The 13,237-nt window shown below is 43.4% G+C and overlaps 1 protein-coding gene across 5 annotated transcripts in view; it reads left to right on the top strand.

Moving 5' to 3' along the window:
- Positions 1–627: 627 nt before the first annotated feature.
- The window catches only part of GHR (growth hormone receptor), a 132,167-nt gene continuing 119,557 nt past the window's right edge, over positions 628–13,237 (top strand). For 2 of the 5 annotated variants that reach the window (XM_062621805.1, XM_062621801.1), the window contains exons 1-2: positions 628–860; positions 1,728–1,888. Coding sequence is in view for 1 of the 5 variants with exons in the window: in XM_062621800.1 (XP_062477784.1) it covers positions 8,185–8,192 (8 nt within the window). In the remaining 4 variants the exon portion in view is untranslated. Of the gene's footprint in view, positions 861–1,727; positions 1,889–7,990; positions 8,193–13,237 lie in introns of all 5 variants that reach the window. The other 3 variants (XM_062621804.1, XM_062621802.1, XM_062621800.1) reach the window with 2 other exon arrangements.

Here is a 13,237-nt window from a genome sequence, read left to right as displayed (position 1 = left end):
AAAGCCGCTTCGTCTCAACCCAGCAGTCGCGCGGGTGACCCTCTTCTCCTCAAAACCGGATTCACCGCGTTCCCCAGCACAAACTCCGGGCTAGCCCTGCCCTCACAGCACACGCCGGGGCCGGGAGCCGGGCTCTGCCCTCCCCTTACCCCCGCCGATCTCCGCGGGGACGCCTGCGGCAGCCAGTCCGCCCGACCGGAATGACTCCGCGGCGGAGCTGTCGCCCAGGGCCAGCTCTGCCCGGCACGGCTGAACGCTGCAGCCGCCGCCGCCTCCCCCTAGACGGAGCCTCGTGGAGCAGTGAAAGTGCCCCAGGGCAGGGGGCCCCGGCGCCCCGCCCCGGCAGACGCTTCACCCTGGCGCGGCGCCTGTCCCAACCCCCTCCTCCCCTCCGCCGCAGCGGCGGGGAGCCAGAGCCGGCGGTGATTGGGGCGCGGCGGCCATGGGGGGAGGGGGGGAAGAAGGAGGAGAAAGAAGAGGAGGAGGAGAAGGGGCCAGTCACGAAACACCCCGCGCCCCGGCGCGAGAGGCGGCGGCGGCGGAGGAGGAGGAAGGCAGCGCTGCTGCCGCCGAACGGGGGGCCGAGTAGGGTGGGCTGTGACCCCGGCCTCTCGCCCCGCCCCGCGGGAGGGGTGCGGGCTCAGCCCGGCGCCCGGCCGCCCTCGCTCGGTGCTGTCGGTCGTTGCTGCCTCAGAAGTTGGGGCCGGCTGGGGGCGGACGCAGCGCGATGCCCGGCGGTGCCGCCGCCGCGGCGGCCCCTCGCTGAAGCGCTCTCATGGTGCCGGCGCCCGCCGAGGGGGGCCGCGCCCGCCGCCGCCCGCAGCCCCGCCGAAACTTGGGCGAAGTTTCCGAGCGAGTCGGTGAGTACCAGGTGGCGGCCCCGCGCCCTGTCCCGCCCGCCCCATCCAGCGCCGGGAGGCTGTGAGGAGGCTTCCTCGCAGCGTCTGACTGCTGTCGGGCTCCGCCTGCCCCTCCCCGGTTCTCGCCCGGGGTTTGTGAACGGCCCTAGCGGCCGCGGAGCCAGAAGGAGCACGCGTTGTGTCCCGCTGGCTGGGCAGGCGGACCCGGCGCTGGCCCCGCGCTGTGGCAAGCGGGAGCGAGCTGCGGCACGGCTCGGTCCTGCGGCTGGGGATGAAAGTTGTGCGACCCGTTGTGCAGCGCGGGATGGAGGGGGAGGGAAACGCGGCCTGGGAGGTCTGGGGAAACGGTGTTCTTCGGGAAAACCTTTCCTGTACCCGCTTGGACTGAAAAAGAAAAGCAGAGCTTTTTTAAAAAAGGTGAGCTGCCAGCTCCTCGGTCTTCCCTGTGCCACAGACCTGATCGGAGTTTCCCGTCTGTGTGGTTTATTCCAGTTTATACAAACTCTCCCTCAACCTCCCCCGCTTCTTTTTAAACTTTTCATGCCATCACTAATTGATCTTAGTGTGTGGTCTGCCCTACCTGCTGCACGGGGAAAAACGGAGAGAATACTTTTAAAGACAAAATACTGCAGATACTCTGACCATAAGTATGATAAGTATGGAGAGCAGTGGGTGTTACTGCAGAGCAGTGACTGGTGTTTTCTCACAGCAACGTCTTCAGTGATATCAGTTACAAACTCACGGGCTATTTCTCGAGATCGAGTAAGTGGATGTGCATTAGTTATTTTTTCAGTAGTGTGTATCTCATTCAGAATCTCGTGTGTTATTAACGTATTCAGTCACAGCTTCACTTTCTTCCTTGTGTAGCAGCTACAAAAGATCCGCGCCTGGTCATCCTTATGTTCATGATTAAATCGGAAATAAGAATGAAGCAATTAAAACTGTAGCTCTCCGCTTGAGTTGGATCCCGTTCTATAAATGCCTTAAGGAAGTGTTTGCTGGTGGGAGAAATTGAAGTTAGTTACCAGGTAAAGAGCTGCTTAACTTAAATCCGAAAGACTCTTAGCTGTAGCATACACTTGATTGCTCATACCAACGATGAAAATGTAGTTAGGAATAAAATCAATATAAGGAGATTTGTTAAGACTCATTTGAATACTGGTATTTATTTAAAAGATGCTATTTTAAATATTGAGATTAGAGTAGATAGTTGAGATTTTTTTTGGGGCTGAGAGTGGTAGATACAAGTGTTACTGAAAGTTATTCAGATTGAAATGTTTAAATAGGAATGTGGTGTCTTTCATCTCTACCACATCTCAGTCTCGCATTACTAGAATTGCTGCTTACTGTGTTAATTGGGATGTTAGTGTGTTTTAATAATTATAAAAGACTGGCAAACCAGAGAGCTTGCAATGTTTCTGAGGGGTAATTTCTAAAATTGCCAGTAATGGTAGTTTTATTAAATATATGAAAATAATTGTTTAAACTTACTCAAATGTATAGTGAAGTCATGGATACCTCCCCAGATATTTTGGAGTCAGATTCTCCAAGGGTGGTCAAGCGTTGTTTCCATTGCCATGGGACGTTTCATTGTCTCCCTGTGTTGATGTATCTGCACAGCACAGGGCAGCGCCATGCAAATACATAACACTGGGGGCTCTATAAAGGTGTTACTTTCTGTAGCACCATGAAGCACAGCAGCAGTCCTCCTGGAGAGTGTTTGTGTGCCTATGCCATGCCAGGTGTGCTGGGGGGACATACAGAGCTCGAGTCTGCACAGTTCTACAGTAGCACATGCTGCTTCAGTCAGTATGTGACCTGTTGTGCCCATTTCCAGTAAGGAAACCTCAAATTAATCTTTGATGCCATTTCCCTATTTCTGGGATGGTAACTTTCTTTTCCATGATCTCAAGATGGAGCAAGTATGATAAATATACACCAATATGTGTATATATGTACCTATATATATATATATATATATATATATATATTGGTCCTTTAGGGTTTAACTGTCACTCATAGTGTCTCTTTCCCTTGACCATATGCACATTTCTGTTAATGTGTATATAAACTCAAGGTAGCCCTTGCTCCTATCAAATGAAACTTCCTTTTGCTGCAGAAATTGTTTGGTTTGGTTTTTTTTTATCAAAGCTAGTGTTTATCTTCCACTACTAATGGGAGCATCGAGCTGAATAAATATAACGTCATGTATCTTATTTGAAATACCAGATTTCCATCAGCAAAATAGAAGCTGTGAATATTTTTCATTGAGAAGGCAAAGTAGGCAGAGATGCTTTGATTTATTTTTTTTCCCCTGATTTTAAAAAAACAAAAAAAAAATTATTACGCATGACAGCACTTGCATTCAGCCCAGGTGAAGCTCTTGCAATCTTAAGGTAGGTGCCAAAACATTTTTTAGAGCATTGCAAATAAATAAAATGGTAGAAATAACAAGAAGAGGAGATAAAGTTGATGGGGAAAGGAAGGGCAAGGATACCAGCAGTGCAGTAATGTGTCTGCTTAGTCCACGTGGGTGTCCCGAAATGATGGGTTAGCTTGAGGATTAGGTTCCTTTTAACTAAAAGGATCTTTTTTATTTTTATATATCTGATGGCAGGCTCAACAGAGCTGGAATGGTAAATTTGGGAGGAGGACAGTGTGAGGTAAGCAGGCAGAGAGGTAGTGGGGCTGCCACTACAGTTGTGGCGAAGGGGAAAGGTTGACGCAGTGAGATACTAGCTTGGCAGGAACAGATTTATGTCAGGACTTGAAGGAACACTTTGTGCTCAAATTGTTTATTTCAAGAGAAATCCCAGTTTAAATTCTTTGTATGAGGTGCTTGTTTACACATAATATAAATTTATGATCATTTTATGAAAGAGCTGGTTCTTAATGTATGAGAAACAGTTTTATTCCCAATTAGTTGTAAAGGCCGTTTCCTGACAGAGATAGATGTTGTCCATATCACATTTACTGCAGATTATGAAATTAAAATTAATTTAAGCATGATAATATACTGTATGTTAGAAAACAGGTATTCAACTGAAACTCATCGCCAGAAACTTCTTTAATTATAAGTTAATATAAACTTCAGAAACAGTTCACAGTAGCAGGGTGATTTGTTATAGCATGGGATTTAACTAAACAAGGTAATGTTCCTTACTGTTACCTGAGAATTTCAGAGGCATGCTGTTGTGAGTGTATAGAGAACAATTAAAATTATTTTTACTGAAGGAATAATAGCTGGAAAACAGCATTATCCAGCCTTCTGCTTCAAGTCACTGATGCATGAGACACTTCTGTTAAATGCGTGGATGCATGTGTACAAAGAGTAACTTTTCAGGACTAAGGTTGTCCCACCTCATTTGTTACCCACGCAATAGCTGAAGGATTATAGTAGTAATCAAGAATTTGTGAACTTTAAAAATTAATTTGTCATGCTGTTCATACTTACCATGTTAATCACATCTTGACTTTCCAAAAAAACCACTGACCGTGATTCTGACATCTCTACTTTCTAAATCATGCTCAGTTTTCTAACTTTGAGTAATTAAGAGACTCCTATTTTTAGCGTAGTCTATTGTCCTGCTACATGTCCAAGCTAGTGGTTACATTTTGTGGAAGGGATCCACTTCATGGGATCATGGTCATGAGGGAAGGTCACACAGGGCTGCTGGAGATGTGGTGAAGACCATGAACTTTGGGGATCGCTGATGGGAGGATACAGAGCTCTGGTAAATTTAGCAGAAATTGTAAACTCTGCATCAAGAGAGTTAACACAGCACCCATTCTCCTGATGTGAAGGGAGTTATGCTTTCCCATTTCTCCTTCTCTGTAGCCAGAGACACAGCGTTAGGGTATCTCAAGTGCCAGACTTGTTAGGCCTGTGCATCAAGCACAGGTGACTACCAAAGTGGTGTGTAATGTGGGAAACTGAACTCAGAATGAGCAAAGAGTGTAGGTTTCACCAGCTTTTCACACATTAAGGCAGAAGGTTTCTGTCTCTCATTGCTTAATAAGCTTACTGCTCATAATCCTAGAACAAAGATGATGTATGAAGACATAAATATGAATAATCAGTTGCATTTGGATACCATTTAAACACTGGGCAATAATAGGGATGGAGATAATTAACATTTAGAACTTCAGAAGCTGCTATAATACTGTCATAAATCCATTACAGTCTTCAGACTCCATTCATAAGTAGTCAGTCCAAACATAAAGTAGTATTCAGATGTGCTACAGAGTAATTTCGTGCAATACAGATTTGTCAGCAGCTAGCACACACCAGCTCTGAGGGGCAGCTGGAAAGAGTTCAGTTATTAGTAACAACCATCATGTTGTATCATTCAGGCACTTAAATTGAGTTTGAAGTTTGACTGCCTCAGGGGAAAATGAGATTGGTAAAACTTGACCCTCAGTGAGAGAATAATCAAATCCTGACATTACCAGGAGCTGTTCCGGCACTGTGCTCAGTGGCTGTTCATTTGCACCCCAGGCTGTTGTGGTGTTGTGGTCCTGGGCAGCCTCATATAGTCGCTCAGTACTCTAGCTTTTGCCATGGTGCTGGTTCAAGTCTGGCCAACCTAGAACTTGCAGAGAGCAGAAGTATTTTTACCTGCTCTTCTCCAGTTAGAGACATCCAGTGGCTGTTTCTAATCTAGAAAATCTGCTGCACCTGTAGAATGCTGGCTTTGTTTAAGTCCAAGTGGCCTGGCCCCGTATTCCAATAGACGTTTAGGAAGCACTAATCGTACCCTGGAGGTAGAAACAGTCCTGATGTTAGTTCTGTGAACAGAAGTTTGTGTGCCTGACCAGTATGCAGCAATTTTGGGGTTTAATCTGTACATCATTCATCCCTACAGCATTACTGATACAGCCAAATAATTCCGTTTTGTCCTTGTTGGAGTTTGAGGATTTGGTAGGGATAGTTTGACCATGAGAGGCTGCAGGCCAGGAGAAACAGACTGAAAGAACTAATAAGTTTTATTTCATCTGTCTCGGTTAAATGAGTGTGTTTGTCAGTTTTTGCTTCACTTCACGAATGGCATGCGTTATTCTCAGCTGCTCTCAAATGTTCAGCTAGCAGGCTGGTTTCTGCTGTAATTCATGTTTTTTCTATTTTTTGCCTGCCTTTTTCACACACATGTAGGAATTTATGGCAGTGTTAACTTGAGAATGAATTGGTGGAGGCGGCTCTTCTTTATCGTGTGACTGCAAATACTGTTTGAATTTGGTACTGAATGCTTATTAAATTGTGTTTACCCAAGAACTGTGTTGTGAACCTACTTTATAATTGTTTTAAGCAATGCCTTGCATACTGTTTTCATCCAAAAAAAAAGCTTGAACTGTTTGGTGTTTTGACTTAATGAGATTCCTAGTGGCTTTATCTGATGCTGTGAAAAGTAAATTAAAAGAAAGATTTCTTCTAGATGGTGGTTCTTGTCCCTTGCTTTGCTTTGTTTTGTTTACATGAGTTGAAGAAGACTGATTGTGATTACATTTGGGACCAAGCTTTTATGTTCTGCCTAGAGTAAGGAAGGTCTGGGGTGAGGATTTAGAGGAGAAAGGCAATTAGAAGCAATGAGCTGCTGTACCTCTGGCTTTGATTACTTTTTGTGGCTGAGCCCAGTAAGGTCTGTCTGGGGGATGCTATAGAACTTGCAAAGAAACCCCCAAGAAATCATTGCTTTTGTAATGACTGTGACTGAATTTAGACAGAGAGCAGCTCCAAGTCAGATGTTAAATAGGGCAGAATAGAGCATGGTCAGGACTCCACGAGCCCATCTTTACTTCACAGCATGCACGGATCAAGCCCAGTGAGCTCTGCTGCGGCTTTGGTCTGCCGGGTTGAGCCCTGGCTTTTGTAGGGCACACATTAGGGACATGCTTGCTGTAGTGTGTTGAGCCTCCAGAAGGAATGATTTGCAACATGCAGAGGGACATCCTGTTCGTTTTTCTTGAACCTATTTGCAGTTTTTGGCTCATCCACACATGTAACTGAAACACATACAACTAAAACTTTCCAGACTTGACTTGTGCTCATTCCAGACAGTGCCAACCTGCTAGTCCAGTACACGTGGGTGAGCTGTTCTTACTCCTGGCTGCAACTTCACTGCAATAGGATCTGAGAGAGTGTGCAAGACGGTGTTTTATGCTTGTTAGCTATGATTTTTGACCTTTGGAGAGCAGCAGTGAGTCCCTCGGTTCATTCTTGCTGGGTGGTGGTAACAAACACTGCACAGGAGAGATGCTTGTTACATGATACAGTCACTGCTGGCTGCCTGTATGCCAGCCAGTCTTGCTGGTGCAGGACAGTGTGTACGGCATTGAGAGACTGCAGCCTGGGATGAAGAAATTGCCCCTCCACCTCCCTGGCAGGAAGGCTATTTTTGTGGAACCATGTGATGAGCTCTGGTATCTTTCTGCACTTAGGTGTATTTAATAAGGGTGGCCATATCAGTTCAGAAACCATTTCATAAAAAGCAGCCACTGTTGTAAAGCAGAACCTCATTACTGCTGGTTCTTATTTTTTTGCTTGAATAGCTAATTTCATTGAAATAATGGGTAGCTTTGAGAAAATGGATTTCTTTGATTGTACTGGGTCCAGACACACTTTTTTTCAGTGCATGCAATTTATCCACCACAAGTCACATGAAAGTGACTTAACTGCAGTGGATACTGCCTGTTCAGTCTTCAGGCTTTAGCTGACCACAGGGATGCTGGCGGTGATGGCAGGAAGGATGGTATTCACCGGTTTAAGTGATACTAGGGGCCTGCCTGACACCACAGCAAGGAGGAAAGCAAGAATACTTGCATGAAGATCCTTTACACATCATTGATATTTCAGCCTTACTGCGTATAACTGTGTAGAACCTGTATCTGACATACAAGGGAACTAAGCAATGTATTGTGCCCTTGGATGTTTGATACTGCTTGTGGCATAGGTGAATGCACTTAATGCCATGATGGAAAAAGTAATTCTGTTTACTGTTGTACCCATGCATTTGTTGCTGCTTGTTCTGTTGCTTTTTTTCCAATTACAAAAAAGTTAATGCTTTCTTGAAGTAACCACAAGTATTGTGAAAATAATTTTAGCTCTCTTTTCCTCTCCCATTCTACTACTGAAGGCAGAGGGCTCTCCCTGTAAGAGCCCAAGGACGCTTAATGGATCCAGTGATAATATGAAGTCCCATCTGTCAAAAATAAAGAACATAAGATTTAGGAGGATGGGTGACTCCTGATTAGTGGTTTACACTGACATTGAAGAAAATGGAAATCTTCATACAGAGCTTCCATTTCTGTCGTCATACTCCTGCTTTGTATGCTGAGGTATGATTTCAGGTGTAATTCATTTTTTAAGAAATTTTGGTCTATCATTTGAATGTTATTTCAAGCCTAAGGAACCTGGTAGCCCAGTTAATCACGAGATCTCAGAGTAGAAGAGGGAAGTTTTCCCCAATGGGTGAACGTGTTCTACAGATGTTTCAATTTACTAAATCATGCAGAAATGAAAAGGAGTTTTTATGATGTGAGGGATCAGGAGCCAGTGACTGCACACAGATTTTGGATAATTTCTGGAACAAAACAGAATATGTGTATGTAGAAAGACTAGGACATGAAAGCCTGAGGAACTTTGGGAAGACTGGAGTTACAGACTCCAAGCTATTTGATTCCAGTGTCTTCAAAACCTGACATAATGTGACCAGTAATCAAAAGGGCATGCTTAAGAGCAAGTGTAATGATTTGTTTAAGGATATTTGAGATGACTGGTCTAAAACACAGTAAGAAACCAAAACCCTCAAGATGATTAAAAAATTAAAGTAAAACTTGAATTGCACCCAGAAGGACCTTCTCATACTGCCTTTTTTTTTTATAAATAGACTTTTTAATTAATACTACTGTAGAAATTATGACACTTCATGGATAAAGCTGTGTTAGGAGTAGAAATGGTTTTGGTAGCGTAGATGTCGTTTTGCCAGAGGCTTGCATTGCTGTGCTTTCCAAATGGCATACTGGTTGCAGTGTTTCGTGGGAGCCTGTCAGTGCAGCATCTCATAAAATACAGGAACAGAAAAATGGTATTTTTGCATCAAAAACTGAAGTCTTTCACCTGCTAATTTTGTATATGAGCAGTTAGTACACATACTGTTTGTATTGTACGCTTTCATTTATTGAAGAAGTGTGTGTGTGGGAAAGGTAAGATGTCAATAAAAATGACTGGCACCATTTCTTGTTAGAAATGAAACAGAATAGGTGTCTCTCACTAGTTTGTTGTTTGGTTTTTTTTTTGTCTGGAGTTTTTAAACCAATTTTACAAGGTTCTTGCCAAGGAGTGACAATAGGCTGTGGCTTGGTAATCCTGTTTGTGTGAAGCAGAAGCTTGCACTTAAGGGCAAAAGAGCAGTCATTTCTCCTACTGTCTACGTGTCAATCACCTGCACTGACCAGATATCTTGAAAGTGAGTACAAGAAGTACATTCATTCCTATTCACACTGAGCAGTGCTACACAGCAGTGACCTTAGCTGTGGCTTCTGGATCATCAGGTCACACAGCTGTCTGTTCTTAGGGCTTTTTGTTTGCTCCATTGGGGGTGGCCAGACTCCTCTGCTCATGGAGCCATGTGCCAAAACCTTTGCTCAGCTGAGACCAAGAGCTAAATAGTCTTAGTCAGTGGATTTCAAGTTTGAATCCTTAGACACTTTCTAGTGTGGTACAAACTATTTTAGAAATTCCTTATGTTTACAGTATATAACAACATAAGTAATGTTTATATTTTTCATAAGCTGTCTGGCAGCCTGTGTCTCTGTAACCTACTAAGTGACATTCATTCATTCATTACAGTTACTGACTTATTCTGTGGAAAAGTTACCGTGACCTGGCCTGCCAGACAGGGTGCAGAGGCAAAGGTGGAGAGGGGAGGGAGGAATGCTTTTAATCTCTGCTCTGTCAGTGTCAATACTGGCCGTGAGGGAGAAGTAGGTATATTACTTGCAGAGGCTTGGATAGGAGTGTTTCTTATTTTCTTCTGGCTGTTCTTAAGCAGTCATATTAAATAAATGGCAAAGGCAAATACCAGAATGCTGATCCACAGATTCCTGGGTGTATAGTCAAATTGCAGACATCTTTAACAGAACAATCCCTAAAGAAGGAACATGTATCAACTTGTGTGTTTTTTGTTTTATAGAATCTACATTGAGCCTCATGTTATTGTTATAATTAATACACCTAGCAAAGCTACTTCCTGCACTTCGTTCCAGCTCTTCTGAATGAAAGTTGACATTCAATTTTGGGTAGGATTTTCTCAATTGTGTGGCTTAGAGGAAGCATGGAAGCACTGAAAGATACTTCTTTTATGGGACATAATCCTAGTAGATTGGTATTCTCAGGATGCTCTGATTGCTTCCTACCTTAACAATACAGATAGGTGCTCTTCAAGAGTGATATTAAAGTTCCCTGTCAGAAGCAGCACACTTATTCACAAGCTGTGGCTTGTGGAGCACATTCAGACAACACAGGTCAAAGCCAGCTCAAGAAGAGTGCTGAGCTGGGCTTGGCCAGAGGGTTCGGCAGCTGCGGCTTCAATCACCCATTCAGCAGCCTGGGATCACGCCTGCCTGTGTGCCATCCCCAATTCCTCCCCAGTCCTTCTCCCTGGGGTGCTGCCAAGCAGAAATTGAAGTCTTTGTGAGTTCAAGCTAATGTATGTGAACTCAGCAATTGGTTTCCTCTGATACCAGTGCAGAAGAAGCAGCAGATGGTAAAGTCCTTGTGTTAAGCATCAGTAAAAGAATAGAGCTGCAGAAGCTGGGGAGATGCAGCACTGGTGGAGGTGGAAACTTGTTAATAGAGAATAGCAGGAAGCCTGAACAAGCAACCGTATTCATTATGGCAATAACTGGACAGTAATAAGGCATCTTCTGGGGAAAGATGAATGTTAATCTGCATTTTGTTTGCTTGGTGCAGTTCGTGGCGCAGGTGGCTGTTTATCATCTGTAGGTGCCAAAATAGTGTAAACAATACCAGATGAATTCAGACATTTGAAAAGCAATAACAAAAAAGCACTGAAAGTATGTTGAACAGGCTAGCATTCTTTATTTTTGCATAAGCTTTCTGGGATGCATTAAGGGGCTGAGACATGGAAGTAGATGGTAGCTCTAACACAGTAGATGAAGCATGGAAGGTATGTACTTCTAAGTGGACACCATGGACCTTTTTCGATGTTCTGCATTATAAATAGCTGTTTATTGTCAGCTCTGGCTTTAGGCCCTGACTTTTGACCCCTACTGGTCTTACCATTCATTCCTTTGTCTTAGAGCACTTCAGTTAGTACGAAAAAGGACTAATGCCATTTATTATGTTGTTTTGTCATTCAGAACAGTAAAAACAAATGGAACTGCTCATATTCCCTCAAGGACTTCTTTGCAGACCCTTGTATGTCTGGGTAGTGAGGGATGATGCTTTCAAAGCCATCCTGGCAACTCCTTTTGAGGAGTGATGCAGTACCTTACTGGGCTGTAAGTAGGGAGCTTTCTGCAGATGGCTTTACAAACTTCGGGTGCATTTTACCTAGCATTAGTATTTCTGTCCACTCTTTGGCTCAGAGATGTAGCTATGGACATTAAATGAAGGCTGCTTTTCTTCCTCTTATTACCAGCAAGTCACTGTGTAGAACACAGTCATTTAATTGCAATGAATTGAAGCAAAAGTTGAAACTGTAAAGAAATGCCACCATGGACCATTAAAATTAATTACCATGGAATTAAGAAGACACACAAAAATAATGTTTCATCTTCAGCTGTTAATACAGTGGTGCATTGCGAAGCTGTGAAGGAAATTCGAAACAAGCTCTCCAAGTTTTACCAAGATTACGCAGTGGAATCACTTGTTGCCAGATGCTGAATGAGAGAGACCATCAGTCAGAACCGGGGGGATTAGTTTTCTGAAATTATTCAAAGTCAAGTATCAGTCCAGTTGTTGTAGGGGGATATTAATACTCTGTGGACTACCCTCCAGTTTGAATGACAAGCAGGTAAGTATGCTGTTTTGGAGGGAAGTGTTTCTCACCTATCCTGTTAACTCTGGGAATGCATACAACATCATTTATTTGGGAATTTAATGTAGCTGTGGAAAAGGGATTGTAGCATAGGATGTAGGACTGGAGTGAAAGATTTGGGCTGCATTTCCCAAGCAGTAGCTCCTGGAAGCGATATGCAGCTTGTGGCTAGGAACAGGGCCATAGTCCTGGCCGTGACAGCAAGGGAGGCTCTGCAATGAGCTCAGAAACCTCAACCAGACATGAGCCTTCAGAGTCTGTGCTCATGGCACTGGTTTCCAAACCCTAGCAGAACCACCACAGCTGTTCTGTTTGGTTTTTTTTGTTTGTTTTTTTTGTGGATTTTTTTCTTTTGGGGAGGAGTTTTTTTTGGTTTTTTTTTGTTTTTTTTCTCTGTTAGAACAGGGGACTACTTGAGTGGTTGAGTGTTTGGGTGTTGTTTTGAACGTATTATGCTCTTCATTTTTATGTAGTCTAGGAATTAGTAATAAGCTAGGTGCTGTTTGTATTTCATGGGTGTTTGTCCTGGGTTCAGACAGGCTTCAAGTACAAACCAGTCTCCTTGTGGAGACTTGCCCACAGGCCCTCTGATGTGCTGGGTCTTGCCCTGCAAAGTTAATGTAGACACCTGGAGTGGTTAGTCTGATCGTCTTTCCTTTGTTTAATTTTTCTGTTGTCTGAACTCTGCCTGAAAAGTAGACTGACACATGTTCTCTTATTTTTCAAATTAGTCATGCCAGCTATGCATAAAAGAGCTGGAGCAAAAGCATTCCATATCCATTGTCGTGTTTTATTTTCCAGACTAAAAACTGAATACTTGCAGCTCACATGTCATTATATGCATGTTATTTCTAATTACTTTTTGGCATGTTCCTGGGTGTTTTGTAGACAGGAAAATATATTTGATGATTTTTCTTTAAACACACAGCTGAAATGCTTCCATAATTAGGCTAACAACAAAAAAATAATATTCTGTGAGGGGGAAAACTGTTGGGAGAAACACACGTGCAGATGCATTAACTTGTTCCTCTCTGAAAAAGTTGTCCCTTATTGTCAGCAAGCATTTTGTCCTGAAGGAATAGGACTATTAAATTTCGTATCTGGAAATTAGTCATTAAGCATATTTGGTTGTTTTCAGAGTATGTAAGTGTGTGATTTTCCCCTGCAGGTATTCTGTATGCTGCATCATGTTTTACCAAAGGAAACTGTGGTGTTTGCATACCAGATTTTATACATACAAATTTATTAATGTACACAGAAGCAAATATTTGGTTCCTACCCTTGAGATAAGCTACTAGCAAGCTACAATAACTCTCCTGA

The sequence above is a fragment of the Pezoporus occidentalis genome, unplaced genomic scaffold (assembly GCF_034315485.1).
Source record: "Pezoporus occidentalis ecotype Australia unplaced genomic scaffold, CSIRO_AGI_Poc_V1 ctg234, whole genome shotgun sequence".
In the NCBI taxonomy this organism is placed as follows: Eukaryota; Metazoa; Chordata; class Aves; order Psittaciformes; family Psittacidae; genus Pezoporus; species Pezoporus occidentalis.
The sequence above is the reverse complement of the archived record's forward strand: the minus strand, read 5'-3'. Positions and strand labels throughout refer to the sequence as shown.